We start from the raw sequence: 15,272 nt of genomic DNA, 5'->3' as shown, positions 1-15,272 counted from the left end.
CAAATAATAGAATCATTTATTTGAGACCATGGACTAGACATGCCAGCTTGATCTTGGTTTAATGGAAAGAAGGCTAAAATGAGAAAAGCCCCCCGAAGAAAGTATTGGAGTAGGAATTAGGAGTCTGGAATTGTTGTAAAGGAGAAGTTGAGTGTAACAGGAGCTAGTTGGGTCTCTTCCCCAAATCTTATGTAATAAACTGAAGACTACTTCAACATTGAAGGGTCACTTGTTTTATGTCTCATGTTTTATGCATGGTATATACTTGTTCACATATAGGTGTATGTGCAGATGTGTGTGTGCATGTGAAGAGAGGTCAGAAGTAAACTTTGGGTGTCTTCCTTGGTTGTGTTCCTTATTTCTTGTGAAGGTAGTTTAGTTGAACCAGATGCTCATCCATCCAGCAAGGCTGGCTAGCCAGTGAGCTTTGGGGACCCTCATGTCTCTGCCCTGCCCCCCCAGCAATGAGACTGGAGGCATGCTCCACTGCCTGGCTTTTAGGTGGATGCTGGGGGTCCAAACTGAGGCTTTCATCATTGTACAGTGGACACTTGATTGACAGCCATCTCTCCAGCCCCAAGATACATTTGAAAATAGGATAGACAAAGCTATTTTAAACACATGCAAATCAGGCTAGTAAGATGGTTCAGTGGGCAAGGGCACAGACGACTTTATGTTCCTCTTATGGTTTCACCATGCTGTACTTCCATGCCACACGCTTGCTTCTGGAACGTGGTCCTTGCTTTCACCTTGTCACCCTAAAGGCTTCATTAGCTCCCACCTGCTCGCCCTTTCCATGCTGCCTTTCCAGAGTGCTCAGCCCTGCTGTCCCTGTGTCTACAGTTAGGAGCTTGGTTTCTGGTTCCTGGAAGCCTCATTCTGTCCTTGCTTTGTGAGTTAGAATCATCCTGATGCCTCCTGCTTACCTCTTTTAGGAAGTCACCTCTGATCCCTGTCTGGTCTATATGCTGTTCCTGAGGCTTTGGTGGCTCTGTGCTTAATACTCAGAAAACTGACACTCTGCTGCCAAAAGTTAGCTGTCGGTCTTCCCAAGTAGAAACTCTGAAGACAGAGCCTAAGTGAACCAGCTTTGTCAGTGCCTAGTGCTTCAAGAAACAAGGGGAAACACCAGAATCCTATTCATGGACGTTAACTTCTGACAGCACACCCACGATCAAGAGCTTTCTCACCAAAAGACAGCTAGATTCTGGATCTGTGACAGCTATCACATAATTGTTAGCATGTTGCTGAGTTCATTAGAAAGGAAGCAAGAGGGGCTGGTGAGATGGCTCAGTGGGTAAGAGCACCTGACTGCTCTTCCGAAGGTCTGGAGTTCAAATTCCAGCAACCACATGGTGGCTCATAACCATCCGTAACAAGATCTGACTCCCTCTTCTGGAGTGTCTGAAGACAGCTACAGTGTACTTACATATAATAAATAAATAAATGTTAAAAAAAAAAAAAAAAGAAAGAAAGAAAGAAAGCAAGAGGGCTGGAGAGATGGCTCAGCAGTTAAGAGCACCAACTGCTCTTCCAAAGGTTCTGAGTTCAAATCCCAGGAACCACATGGTGGCTCATAACCATCTGTAATGAGTTCTGATGCCCTCTTCTGGAGTGTCTGAAGACAGCTGCAGTGTACTTACATATAATAAATAAATAAATTTTTAAAAAAGTACAGAAGGGCCGGGCAGTGGTGGCGCACACCTTTAATCCCAGTATTTGGGAGGTAGAGGCAGGCAGATTTCTGAGTTTGAGGCCAGCCTGGTCTACAGAGTGAGTTCTAGGACAGCCAGAGCTACACAGAGAAACCCTGTCTCGAAAAAAACAAACAAACAAACAAACAAATAACAGAAGAACATTCAAGGAGGAAATAGATGATGTCATGCTGAAAGCTACATAAAAGATGAACAGCATGTAGGGAACTAGGTTCCCTGGGAACAGTGCCCAAATCAGCATAGGAACAGTCAAAACCAGAGGCCTCTTTGAAGACTGGGACACCTGGTTAAATCTGGACTTCCCCTCACTTGAACCCTGGGCCTCCCATGTGATGGCACTCTGTACCCCCAAGTTACCGCCCACTAACTCTGGGCTCTCAGAAGGGCCAGCTTGTCTCTGGGCTGAATGTACGCTCTGGCTCCTGGCTTTAGGCTCTAAAGCTTTTAGTAGATTAACAAAATATGCAAAATATGTCAAAACTCCAAAGTACAAAATCCCGGAGTAAATGAGCTACCACAGACAGGAGGTATCATAGACCATGACAGATTTAGATACTGAAGTTAAGTCGAAAAACATAAAAATTTCACAAAGTTTCAAAGATTTGATACCAAAGACACTTTGTGTATTTCTAGGTTTTTGAATGAGAAAAGGCTGCCTCGGCCTCCCAAGGGCAGGGACTGAAGGCGTGCGCCACCACGCCCGGCTGCATATCCATCTCTTAACACTTATTTTAAGTTGTGTGTGTGAGAGTGCAAGTACATAAATAGTCTAGAGGCGTTCGATCCCCTGGAACGAGAATTTGGGTAGTCGTGAGCCACTGGAACTGAACTTACTGCTGAACCATCTCTGTCCCCTATGCCCTCCCCTACAGCCACCCCCTAACCCTTGCTTTGTGTGTATTTGAGATGGGGCCTCACATAGCTCTGGCTAGCCTAAAATTCACCATGTAGCTGATGCTGGCCCTTCTGATCTTCCTGCTTTACCTCCCAAGGGCAGGATTATAGGCCAGTACCCAGACCTGGTTTTGTTTGGTTAGTTTTGTTTGGTTAGTTGTTTCTGAATGGTGTCACACTTGCAGTCTAGGCTAGCCTGGAACTTACTATATATAGCCCAGGCTGACTTCAACCTCGTAATCCTCCTGTCTCGAAAGTGCTGGAATTTCAGGCATGAAGGCACCATACCCTGCTTCAGAGATATATTATTTGAACATTAATGATAAAATCTGCATCAAAAAGGATAAATGTAAATTTCTGGGCATTTGGAAATTTATAAAACTTTTTAAATAACTCAGAGTGCTAGGGTTATAGCCAGTGGTAAATCATTCATTCACAAAGTCCTAGGGCCATAACCTAGTGGTAGCACATTCACAAAGTCCTAGGGCCATAACCTAGTGGTAGCACATTCATAAAGTCCTAGGTTTGATCACCCCTACCACATACACAAGAAAACAAGTCAGAAAGGGAGCTCTGGCAATGGCAAAGAGTGCTTATGTGTTAGGCTCGGTGGGCATGCAGGCTAACCTGTCATCCCAGCATGTAGGAGGCAGGGTCTGGGATTCCCAGACAAGCTCAAAACTTGGAACTCTGTGTTCAACAAGATACTCTTCCTACCTTGGTGTAGTGGCACACACCTTTAGTCCCAGCACTTGGGAGGCAGAGGCAGGCCTGGTCTACAGAGTGAGTTTCAGGACAGCCAGGGCTACACAGAGAAACCTTGCCTCGAAAAACCAAAAAGAAAAAGAAAAAAGATACTCTTCCTTGATATGTTGATATGTAGGATGGGAGCTATTGAGGAAGACCTCTAATATCAAGCTCAGCTCTCTATATGTATGTGCACACATGTATACACACAAATTCATGAAAGTAATTTTAATGTTTTTAAAAATTAATAATGAAAACATTGTATGGCATAGAAAAACCTCATAGGTTGTGGAAAGTGGAGTTTTGAAACAGTTGGATATGTGACATACACATATAATCCCAGCACTTTTGAACCTAAGGAAGGAGGACCACAAGTTATTGCCTGGTCTGGGCTACACAGTGACTCCCTACGTCATCCTGAGATATATACCATACACATCTCAAAACAAAACAACTCCACTCCCCTCAAAAAGCCTGAGTCTGTTCCCCAGTGCTTTGAGTGCTTGCCTACCATGTGACCCTTGGTCCCAGCTAGGGGTGGAGGAAGTTTATAATGCAGAAGGAAGCCTGAAGCCAGGTATAATGGGTCTCATCTATAATTTCAGCACTCAGGAAGCTGATGATGGAAGACTGCCTTGAGTCCTCTTTAAAAACAAAACAAAACAAAAACAAAACAATGTTGCGGATAGCTCTGGGGCTATTTGTAATTTGATGCTAATTCCATTCTCCTTTGAGGGGTTGTGAACAAGGAATGAGTCAGCACTCAGATGATTTCCTGTAAACCTTTGGGTAGATCTGCCTAATCTTGGCACACAGCTTGTATTCATATTGTGTTCTCATTGTCGGGCATATTTGGGTTGGAGAATTACTGCAACAAAACAACAACAAAGAAACCAAGTCAAATCCAAACAAAAAGACATCCTGTAGTTGTAACGAGCTGTCTAAATTATAAAAGGGACAGGGTGGACTGAAGAGATGGCTTGGTGGTTAAGACAACTGGTTGCTCTTCCAGAGGAACACTCAGGTGTTCAATTCCCAGCACCAATGTGGCAGTTCACAACTGTCTGTAACTTTAGTTCCAGGGCATCTGACAGGCTCACACCAATGCACATAAAGTAAAATAAAACACAATAAAGTACACACATACATAAAGGGACACTGTATGTAGCTTAGTTGGTACTTTGCCTAGCATGCAGGAAACCCTGGGATCCAGTCCCAGCACTGTGTAAGTGAGGCATGGTGTGCATGTCATCTTAGCACTTGGGAAGTAGAGGCAGGCAGATCCAAAGTTCAAAGTGATCTTCAGCTACTCAGTGATATTGAGGCAGCCTGGGATACAAAAAACAAAAATAGTCTTAAAAAAAAAAGATACTAACTATATGGAACATAAAATCAAACTTTACAAAAGTAGGAAACAATATGGACGATTCACGATATTGAAAATAAATGAGAGGCTCAACAAAGTGCACAGGAATAGCATCTGCAGATTCATAACTAAACTTTTTGGTAGAGTTGACTCTGGAGGGGAAGGATGACACAGTAAGTAGTGGAAATGAAAAGAAAAAGAGAACACATAGGCTTCATGTTTGAAAGAACGATGAGCCGCATGCTGATGGCACACGCCTTCATCCCAGCACTCTGCAGGCAGAGGCCAGCCTGATCTACACAGTGAGTTCCAGACCAAACAGGATATCCAGTGAGACTCTATCTTTAAAGAAAGGAAAGAAAAAGGACATGAAATGTACACTAAACTGGAGAAATGACTCAGGAGCCCAAATAGTATATATAGTTATTAAATAACTTGAACCAGTAGTTAAAATTATACCTACAAAGGACACACAGTGGTGCACACCTTTAATCCCAGCACTTGGGAGGCAGAGGCAGCCTGGTCTACAGAGTGAGTTCCAGGACAGCCAGGGCTACCTAACAGACCCTGTATTGAAACAAAACAAAAATATGTCCACAAAGAAACATAAGGCTCAGAGGGCTTTATAGGTGAGTTTTTATCAAACATTCAAGAACAGCTCATTTCTATATGATGTAAACTCTTCCATAAAGTAAGACAAGAGGCAACAGTCCCCAGCTCAGAGGGTACACAGACCAAAAGGGCCATCCAGGACCATCTTAGAAACCTCTTTAGAAATCTTACTAAAAACAAAGGCACTCATATACAAGAATGTTCATTAGCAGCATTGTGTATAATAACAAAAACCTGCCAACAGCCCAAATGTTATTCAGTAGGTGAGTGGCTAAGTTGCTTAATGGAGTATTATACAGATGCAAAGGAACAAGTCATAGCGATCACAACAGAGGAGTCTGAGAAACAATGGTCAAGTGCAAAAACGCAAACCTCGAGGAACATAGGACACTTTCATAAAGCTAAAAATACAAGCAATACAAAATAATACATTCTTAAAGAATATATACACACACATGGCCAATATATATATAAACAAATGATTAATGACCATAAAATTAAAGACAGTGATTACCTCTAGGAAGAGACCAGGCAAGGGGGCAAAAACCTAATACTTTTAATGTATAAATTGAATGATGGGTCATAGGTATTCATTGTATTTCATAATTTATAGTACATATTTCTTTATAGATATCAAATATTATAATTTTAAAAAAAATCTGTTCTCATGGAAATAAATGGACAAATGGTGGTATCTCCCTGAAAGAAAACCTATTTCTTGGGAATAGAACCAAGATTCCCTGACAAGAAGCTATCCTGTGGGGAGGACGGAGGTCCTTGATTAACATGGGCTGGTTTCCTGCTGTTCCCAAGGATACATCTCGAGTGTCTGCATCCTTCCTGCTGGTGCTCCCTGACTCGCAGCATCTGTTAAGCCAGCCCAAGCCCACAGTCCTGGCTAGGTCCTGACACATGTATGACAAGTGCATGACATCTGGTGGATGCAGAATGAATGTAACGAAATGACTTGGGGGGGGTATTCATGTCCTCTGAGAAGGTGGCACTAGATTGGGAGGTAGGAAACATGGCTAGGGAGAAAGTAAGATTCAGACCCTAAAAGGAGCTTGTTCTGGGAGACAGAGGTGCGGAAGCTGTCCTGTAAGAATTAAGAGACTAAAGAGAATGGCTCCCTTCCCTGTCCTTCCCAGGCTACAATGAGATAAAAGTTACAGCTGCACTGAGGGAGATGCAAGGCTCAGGGGACAGGCAGCAGACCAGCTCATCCCAGCCTAGCAAGCTAAAACACCAAGCAGTCGTTAGCTGCTCCCCAGCAACAATTCCATCCCCCACCCAAGTCTCCATCTGGGGAACCTGGGACTGTGAGAAGGCGGACTGCACCCTTTCCCAGAGGTGGTCCACGGTGTGTAGAGACACATTTGCATAAACATCTGCCTGGCCACACTAGCTGGCCAAGGGTGGACCTGACCTAGGCTGGCTAATCAAGGTAAATCTTTGGGCTTTTGCTAGGATTCCTGGCACAATGATAGATACCCTTTCTTTCTGCTTAGATATAATGGTCAAACAGAAAAGCCTGGGAGTGTTGGCGGCTGTGAAGTGGTCCAAACTAAGGATGATTTTACATTATGTGAAGCAGAAGAACAGTGTGTGCAATCAGATCAAGCCCCACCTGCAGCCAGGACTGCCTCTTGATTCTGCAACTTCATCAGCTGATAAACTGCTTTTTATCTTTAATGAGTTTTGAGTTAAGTTCCCTATGATTAGAAGCCAGAATATCCCTAACCTACATTCATACTTACCCTATCTCCTAAGAGAGCACAGGGCTATAGGTGGGAAGTCATTACAGATTTGCTGTTTGTATTAAAGCCACAGTACGGAGCTAGAAAGGCCTGAAGCAGCCACGAGGCACAAAGCCAATGGGTTCCCTGGGGGAAAGACTAGCTGGATGAGAGGAGGCTTGGTGAAGGGCCTCTACCAGGCAAGCAGGCAGAGCTCACATGAACATGGCCACTCTTCCCCCACAGACCTATCTGTCTATCACGGGGGTGTTGCTTTGGGGTCTTTATGCTCATGGGTTAGGGAACTTTGAAGTACTCGACCCTTTAACCCTTTGTTGCCCTGTGTTGCAGTATCAGCCTCTCCCTTTACCAACTGAAGAGGCTCTTTTTGAACTCTGCCCTTGATAACACTCACTTTTGAAGTGACAGGAGGAATTTTATCTTCTGCTTCTTTGGCTTCCTGGGAACTCAAGCTCCTGTCTCCTTTGGAAACAGCACCATCTTGCTGACCTTGCACAAGTACGGTTTCCCGCTCAGCCTCACCCACTGGCCCTGGTCTTTCTGGTCTCCCAGTGGAGTTGTTTTCTCTTTTTGAGCCCCATGTCTCCCAGAGTGACCTTGGGGATCGGGGAGAGTTCACAATAGCTACAGACTTCTCAGGAGTAGCGTTTCTTTCCCCACTCGCTCCTGGCTTCTTTCGAGGGCGTCCTCGCTTCCTTTTTGCTTCACTTACTGTATCTTGTGTTTCGTGCTTCATTTCTTTAACTGGTGGGTCCTGCCCACTGGCCTCACTCAGAGGCACTTCAGCTGTCCTTTTGATGCCCTTGTCATGAGGTCTTGGGTCACCACTTACTCCTACCTCCCTGTTCTCTGCACCTCGAGGCAGAATGGGTGCTCTAGGTGGAACTCGCCCGGGCCCAAGCCCTAGCCCAGCCCCAAGCCCAGCTCCAAGCCCAGCTCCAAGCCCAGCTCCAAGCCCGGGCCCTGGTCCAGCTCCAAGCCCGGGCCCAAGCCCGGGCCCAAGCCCAGGCCCTGGCCCAAACCTAGGCCCAAGGCCAGGCCCAGGCCCAGCCCCTGACAAAGTAGGAACAGGTGGTAAGATCATGTTGATGATGGGCACAGCTGTCTGGGGCCCTCCAACCCTAGTGGGCAGAGGCAGCGTAGCTACTTTCAGAGTGCCTGAAATGGGTGTGATAAGCGATCGTGGTGCTCTTGGAAGGAGTACAGGCAGTCGGGCCACAAGGGCATTGACTTGTGGCTTACTGGCTGCTGGAGCTGAGCTGTCAGTTACACTCTTCTTCCGTTCTGCACGCCCTGGAAGGTCAGTCCCAGCTCGGGCTTCTAGCTCTTTAGGAGGCTAAAATGCAAAGAGAGCCACAGTGAGGTATAAAGAATATAAATTCAGAGGCTGGAGAAATGGCTCAGGGGTAGGAGAATTTGTTCCTAACAGAGGATCCCAGTACCCACATGGCAGCCAGCTCACAATAGTAACTCTAGTTCCAGGGGATCTAAAGTCTTCTCCCCTTGGACACCAGGCACACATGGTACACATACACGCACACAGGCAAAACATTCATCCATGGAAAAGAAATCTAAAAATAACTAATAAAAAGGAAGACTGAGCACAGGGATAAAGGGAGAAGTGAAGATGTAAGAGGGTCACTGCCAGGAGGGTCCATTAAGACCCAAGCCCTGGGCACCAGCTGCCTTACCTGGGCCAGTCTCTCTGGTTTCTTAGGGCCTCCCCCTTCCAGGTTCTCTACACCATTCTTGGACTTACATGATGACTGTTCTCGAGGGGCTCTTTCATCCTCTTCTACAGAGGGACCAGAAATGATAATAAAGTAAGGGTGAGGAGGGAGCCAGGGAAGAGAGTGACATGAGTCTGACTGCCTAGCTGCCAGGTAAAAAACAGGCACGGTGGCGTGCTTGTCTATCATCAATTCCAGTACTGGGGAGGTGATGACAGGGAAATCCCTGGTGACCTGACCTGTTATCCTAGTCTCAGGTCCCAGTGAGGACCCCGAGTAGTGATAGTAGTGGACAGCCTCTGGCCTGCACACCTGTCCATCCACACAGAAAGGATCGATCACTAGGGACAGAAAGCAATCCAAGGTGTGTCTGCCCTTGTATTCTGGAAGGCCTGGAGAGCCGAGATGGACTCAGCACGTGGTGCTGGGAGGCTTGGTGGGAGGACTGCTTGAGCCCAGGAGTTACAGTCCATCCTGGGCAACATAGCGAGACTATGTGTGCATCTCCAGAAAGAAAAACTAAAGAGAACTAACAGAGCAGGCCACCCACCAGCAAGCCCCCCGGCCTTAAGCACGTGAGCATGTGCCGACCGGGCAGAGATGAGATGCTGCTGCAGGAGGTAGCGGGCGACCTGAACGATGGAACTGAAGGACCGTTTCAGGATCCGCTCTGCCCAGTCACAAGTCAGGGCGCAGGCTGCTTCTACCAGTTCATCCCGAGGTGCTGGGCTTACTTCTGGGCCCATTTCTGGCTGGAGTAGAGAGAAACATGCTCATTCAGATTATGAACAAAAGTATTTGTCTCTCGACTCTACTACTGACTAAAGCAGAGACCAGACTGAAGACAGCAGTAGCCTGTAGTCCTACCCATCTGAGACTCAGAAACTCCAATTCTCTTCCTCCCATGCTTCCCCCACAGGGAAGGCAGAAGGTCCCTCAGAAGCAATGTCTGAATGACTGTTTTTCCCAGCCATTAAAACAAGTCCTAAAAGCCTCTGTCTTTTACCTGGAATAGAAAATTAGCATTGGATGGTCATTACTTACACTTTCAGATCCCTTCACGTCAAGTCCAGGCAATGGTGGCATCGATACCAAGGTCTTCCTTCGAATGCCACTGTAGCAATATCTGATCCAAGTTAAGGAACAGCCAAAATGTAAGCCTTGTAGGCAAGTCAGACTGTTTGTTTACGGTTCCTTTCCTCCCCAGGTCCTCCAGTCCTAATCTCTGGGTCAAGGATACTTGGACTGGCCCCGGCCACCAAGTCTTCGGGCCTTGATGTCAGGGAAGATCTCTCTGATGATTTTACCGAAGTTGGCTGTGCTGAGCGGGCGGCAACAGGCGAGGCTCTCGCAGTACTTTCTGAGTGGGCAGAAGGGAGAGTGACAAGGTATTCAGAGAAGGCGACTGGTGGATTCAAGGGGCACACGCTAGTAAGGCACGCCTTCTGTACGCACCGATAGGCGTCATAGACGCTCTGCTTCGGCAGACAGGTGTCCGTGTGCCTTTCCAGGTGGTTGCGGACCCACCTATAAGCATACATATACTCCTCATTGCTGAGCAGACCTGGCTCTGAGCTGTAAGACAAGTAAAGGGACAAGCATTGCTTTGATGGTGCCAGACCAAATCAGTTTGTCCCAGATCCGCCTTTCCCTGCTAAATCAAGCCAAAGGCTTCACTTCTTGATAAAGGTTCTGAGCTATTCATCTCCTACTTCTTCTTTATAACTTTTTTTTTTTTTTTTTTTTTCAAGACAGGGTTTCTCTGTGTAGCCCTGGCTGTCCTGGAACTCANTTTGTAGACCAGGCTGGCCTCGAACTCAGAAATCCACCTGCCTCTGCCTCCCGAGTGCTGGGATTAAAGGCGTGCACCACCACACCTGGTGTCTTTATAACTTTTAGAAAAGATTCTCATTTGTTAGGAGTGTTTTGCCTGCATATGTGCATGTGCATGACATGGAGGTCAGAGAGTGGTGTCATATTTCCAGAAACTGAGAGTTGTGGATGGTTGTGAGCCACCGTGTGGGTACTGGGAACACAACCCGGGTCCTCTGCCAAGGGCAGCCAGTGTGCTTAACCCTTGAGCCATCCCTCCAGCCTCCTCATCCTCATTTCCTACTTTTTGACTCAATACAGTGAGACTCAAAATCAGAACCTGTGACATATAAATCACCACCACCAAATCACCTCTTCTCGCCAACGCTGGGCCCTGACGGGAGCTGAAGGTAGAGGTACAGCTTGTCGTTGTCCGAGAATTTCTGTACTTCTTGCTGAGGCAGAAGGGAACAGAAGTGGAGAAATGAAGCCACAGGTCCAGTGAACGATCTTCTGAGCTTGACCATACCAGCAGGCTCTATGTTAGGTTGTCAGAATGAAAGGGGACCTAAGAAATGACCTGAGGTCGGGTACTCACTGTGCTGGCAACCTTATGGGCTTGTCATGGATAGAAAGGGAGAAAGGGCAGGGGATTGGGTCTGATCGCATCTCCTACATAGGTCACAGAAGGATAAAGTACTATCCTCACACGTGGACAGCACCGCCTCTCCCCCATGAACTGTTATTCTCTCACATCAACATCAATCACCCTTACCCCTGAGTGATGCCACCCCTATTGTCCCTTCCCAGCATGCTTACCAGAATTCCCTCTACTTTGTTCTGCACGGCCTTGCTGTGGAGAAGAAGAGAAAGCTGGAGGTCACAAGATTTCCCCATCCCTTTGTCTGACTGCTAGAGACAGAAAAAGGACCAAACAGCTACCACCGACCACAGCCCTCAGCTCTGAAACACTTGCCTGAGGGAGGCGTGAAGGGTAACAAGGATCTACAGCTGGGTCTGGAACAGGGTTTGGAGGCCGAGACAATTACTTACGAAATGGTACCTCGGAGCCTTTGGAGAAGAAGGGCGGTAGGTTCTCCAGCCTCAGCACCACCTTGGGGCCTTGCCCCAGTCTTGGGGCTCTTAGCATCAGGTTTATCTTCTGCCATCCCAGCATGAGGGCTACAGCTGAGAGGGGAGGAGATCTGAGGATTTAACTACCATACCACCAAGCTTCCTTTCTCCTAGAGACCCCAAGGTAGTCCTCCTGTCTCTACCCAGAAATACAAACAGAAGCAAAGCTTCCTCCAGTGGTTTTCCTCACCACTTGCCTTCTCTAAAATTAGAATTATTCCGTTACTTTATCAGGCCTTTGTATACCCAAAGAGATCTCTGACATCTCCATTCTATATGTTCCACCTTTTGAAGTCTCCCAAATCTGGAAAACTGTTATGGGAGGGATGAAGTGGAGAAATCCGCGTTAAAAGCAATCTTACAATTTCTCCCAGTGCTGCAACACCACCCCACCGCCCCCCCCCCCCAAAAAAAACACCTATAACGACAAGCTAAAGTTCTCCGATCCTCTAATAGACTCCTCGCCATTGATTTTGCCTGGAAGGTCGGAAGAGATACAAACATACTCGGCCTTTCCAGGTTTGAAAAAAACTGGGCCCAAGTTCTCATTACTGAGTCTCGCCACGGCTTCCCCCGCTGCCCCCCTCGCCGCGGCGCGGACCCTACGTCATCCCACGACATCCCACTCCGAGGCGTCCCCACTCCCCTCGGGCCCCTCCACCCCATCCCCAGGTGCTGTCCCGCGGGGGCTAGGTCTCCGAACTCTGGGGGCTGGGCACAGGAAACCCTGCGGGGAACAGGGTCCCAGATTCGGGCACGTGCGCAGGGGCAAGGAGCTGGTCCTGCTGGCTCCCGAGTCCTGTTGCCCCTCCTACCTCGAAACCGTCGCCTTCCAGCACGGACATTAGATAGGTGAGAGAGAAAGAGAAACTACCCGGTGGCTACCTCAGCTCCTGCCCAGCCCCACGGTGCCCGGCCGGCGGGCTCGTGCGTTGCTTTTATTTTTCCTTTTTCTGAATGGTTGTGCCAGCCGCGATCTGCCTGGATACACGCACGACCTGCTCTGTGATTGGCCGTTGCTGCCTCCAAGACGAAGGCAGTGGAAGTCTGCCTGGTAACAGAATATGATTGGTCGAGAGGGGAGGGAAAATCCAAAGTTAGTCTTATTTGAGTCAAGAGGGGGAAGTCCAGGTTGGTTTCGGTTAAAACTGGGGTCGGTTAGGTCTGCGGGTCCGGAAAGGGTTCTGTTCTTAAAGGGGCCGCAGGATGAAAGCCCAGGCGCTTGGCTGCTTCTGGAGCATCTGGTCTTTTGCCCTCTGATCCTGTGCGTTGTAAGATCAGCGAGAAGAGGATAAGGGATCGACCGCGTGCTTTACTTGGGAAGCTCTACATAGATACCTCTAGGGTCCAAGAACCACAGACGGGAGTTACAGGGTAGGAAAGTGATTGGCTAGTTGTAGCTAGGGAATAAGGTGAGTCAAAAATATCAGAGGTTTGTCTAAAAAACAAACAAACAAACAAACAAACAAAAAAACCACCTCCATTATTGGGGCGTCGATAAGGGCGTGGAGAGCAAGAATCTATAAAAGCAAGTTACTTTGGTTGTGAGAACAAAATTTCTTAGGTTTCAGGAACTCTGTTTAACCAAAATTGGGGAGCTTTACAAAATGGAATGGCCACAGATAGCTACCATGTTTGATGGTTGTCAGAGCTGTCCGAAATAATCAGTAGGTGATATTTTTCAAGTTTTGCTAGAAAGTGATGTCTAGTGATGGCAATTCGTTATAAAGTCCTGTAACTTAAAAAATAATAATAATAATAAGACAAGTTGAACCATTCCGTCCTTCCCTCTTTGATTACCCATCCCTGTGGCCAACAAACAGCCTCTAGAATTGCAGGCTTCCTCTCATTCCACAAAGAATTTCCAAATCCTTAGCAGCTGTACCACATTAAGAGAAAATGTTTTTTCTCTGTTGTTAGCCATGGTATCACCATTTTATAAAGTGCCTCCGTTTTAGTTAAGCCACGACAAACTCCCCCAAAACCATTTTCCAGATTCCTCCTCACCCCACCCCACCCCACCTACTCCGGTAAACCACAAGAGATGTTTATTGGTTGCCTGACCCTGTCTGCCTCGCTACCCATAGCAACTGCTGACACATAAGGAAATGGTATGGTCCTTCCACTGGAGGCCCTCGGCCCCGCCCCTACTCCAGGTATGCTCTAGAATAAAGCCTGTCTGTTGAGCCTCTAGTCCTATCTTCTCCTTGCCCACCTTTGCCTGTTGATGTTTCCGTTTCCTGTGTGTACTTCGTCTCCTTCCTAGAGGGCACACTCCTGGAGTTCCCTGTTTGGTGAACACTGGAATTTTGGTCAAGTCGAGAAAAAAGAAATTTAGTGACAACGTTTCCCTTCAGGTGCTTAACCCTCTTTGTTAAGATTTGTTGAAATCGCCAGGCGGTGGTGGCCCACGCCTTTAATCCCAGCACTCGGGAGGCAGAGGCAGGTGGATTTCTGAGTTCGAGGACAGCCTGGTCTACAAAGTGAGTTCAAGGACAGCCAGGGCTGTCTCAAAAAAAAAAAAAAAAAAAAAAAAAAGTTTGTTGGAATCATGATGAAAAATGCACGTGCAAGGTTTTGTACCTCTCTCAAGTGTTCATGGTCCCCGGGTCAACAGTCTTGTCACAGCAGAGATGTTGGCACCCCAAGTCATATTTCCAGTCCTGACTGGTGAGCTTTTGTAAAGGTGGGGGGAGATGGAGGTGCTTGTGGTCTGTCCCCATACCTGGACTGAGACCCCCATTTCCCCTACTGTGGGAAGTGGACATGAATCTTTCCTTTGGAAGAGGTAATGAGTTCAAACAAGTTCTATCTTTAAAGGAATTGGTAAAGATGCCATTGGACAGACACCCTCCAGTCAGTCTTTTCCTAGAGAGAATATGCTCAAGGTTGCTCTCTGAGTTAAAGTCATTTCCTGTGCTAAAAGTCGCACTTTGCTAATACTGTGCTGCTTTAGGGTACCCAACCAAGACTATGAGGCAGCTTTCTGACCACTCAGAACAAGACACAGGACCTGTAGGTTGGCAGGCCTGGACTGTATAAGCAAGGGACCCATAGTTGGGTAGTGGAGTAAGCCAGTGAGCACCTCTCCTATGTGGTTCCTGCCTACGCTCCTGCTGGAGCTTGAAGAGGAAACTTTTAGGGGTTCTTTGGAAAGTCAGTTGTGTTGGATGGTATTTTGCTGGGGCAAACACATGGAGTATTTTCTTGAAGTGGACACAGTTGAAAGACTAAGACAGACTCGTGAAGGAAAGTTTCACTGAAGCAGACACAAGAGAAAGAGAAAGGATGTTCTGCTAAAGCAAGCACATGAAAGGACACACGATGAAGGATTCTTTGCTAACAACATGCATGTATTGGTCCGCCTTACATTGTACATTTGAGCTCCATTTGTCTGGACCCGAGGGTACAGGCTGATTGGATGCACGTGCTGAGGCAAGGCACCAGGAGGACACATGATGTTTGGAAGGTGTAAATAGGACTCCACGGAGTGATGGAGACAAAG

At 47.1% G+C, this 15,272-nt stretch overlaps 1 protein-coding gene across 9 annotated transcripts; it reads right to left on the bottom strand.

Annotated features, from left to right (window-relative positions):
- Positions 1-5,133: 5,133 nt before the first annotated feature.
- On the bottom strand, positions 5,134-12,727 carry Rfx5 (regulatory factor X5). Of its 9 annotated transcripts, none has more exons than XM_021196127.2 (10): positions 12,583-12,726; positions 11,687-11,821; positions 11,453-11,486; positions 11,006-11,088; positions 10,277-10,396; positions 10,062-10,181; positions 9,866-9,947; positions 9,372-9,573; positions 8,783-8,886; positions 5,134-8,427 (listed from the first exon to the last, which is right to left on the bottom strand). In XM_021196127.2, the coding sequence occupies exons 2-10, from the start codon at positions 11,800-11,802 to the stop codon at positions 7,330-7,332; spliced, it is 1,959 nt and encodes a 652-aa protein (XP_021051786.1). In that variant the 5' UTR covers positions 11,803-11,821; positions 12,583-12,726; the 3' UTR covers positions 5,134-7,329. The 9 variants fall into 9 exon arrangements, with proteins under 9 accessions (XP_021051786.1, XP_029393871.1, XP_029393869.1 ...); XM_029538011.1 differs by lacking the exon at positions 12,583-12,726 and adding an exon at positions 12,274-12,323; XM_029538009.1 differs by having other exon boundaries at positions 5,340-8,427; positions 11,006-11,171; positions 11,453-11,482; positions 12,583-12,727.
- Positions 12,728-15,272: the final 2,545 nt, after the last annotated feature.

The sequence above is a fragment of the Mus pahari genome, chromosome 4, assembly GCF_900095145.1.
Source record: "Mus pahari chromosome 4, PAHARI_EIJ_v1.1, whole genome shotgun sequence".
Lineage (NCBI taxonomy): Eukaryota > Metazoa > Chordata > Mammalia > Rodentia > Muridae > Mus > Mus pahari.
This window is presented reverse-complemented; position numbering and strand designations above follow the sequence as displayed.

What these genes read in the sequence shown, in the direction of transcription:
- Rfx5 (XM_029538007.1), bottom strand. Translation starts at nt 12,316, where the DNA reads ATGAGAACTTGGGCCCAGTTTTTTTCAAACCTGGAAAGGCCGA. An exon ending in ACAAAGTAGAGGGAATTCTG is followed by an intron (nt 11,172 to 11,452) that starts GTAAGCATGCTG and finishes AACCTAACATAG; the next exon opens with AGCCTGCTGGTATGGTCAAG. An exon ending in TAAGGCCGGGGGGCTTGCTG is followed by an intron (nt 8,887 to 9,371) that starts GTGGGTGGCCTG and finishes GTCCCTCTGTAG; the next exon opens with AAGAGGATGAAAGAGCCCCT.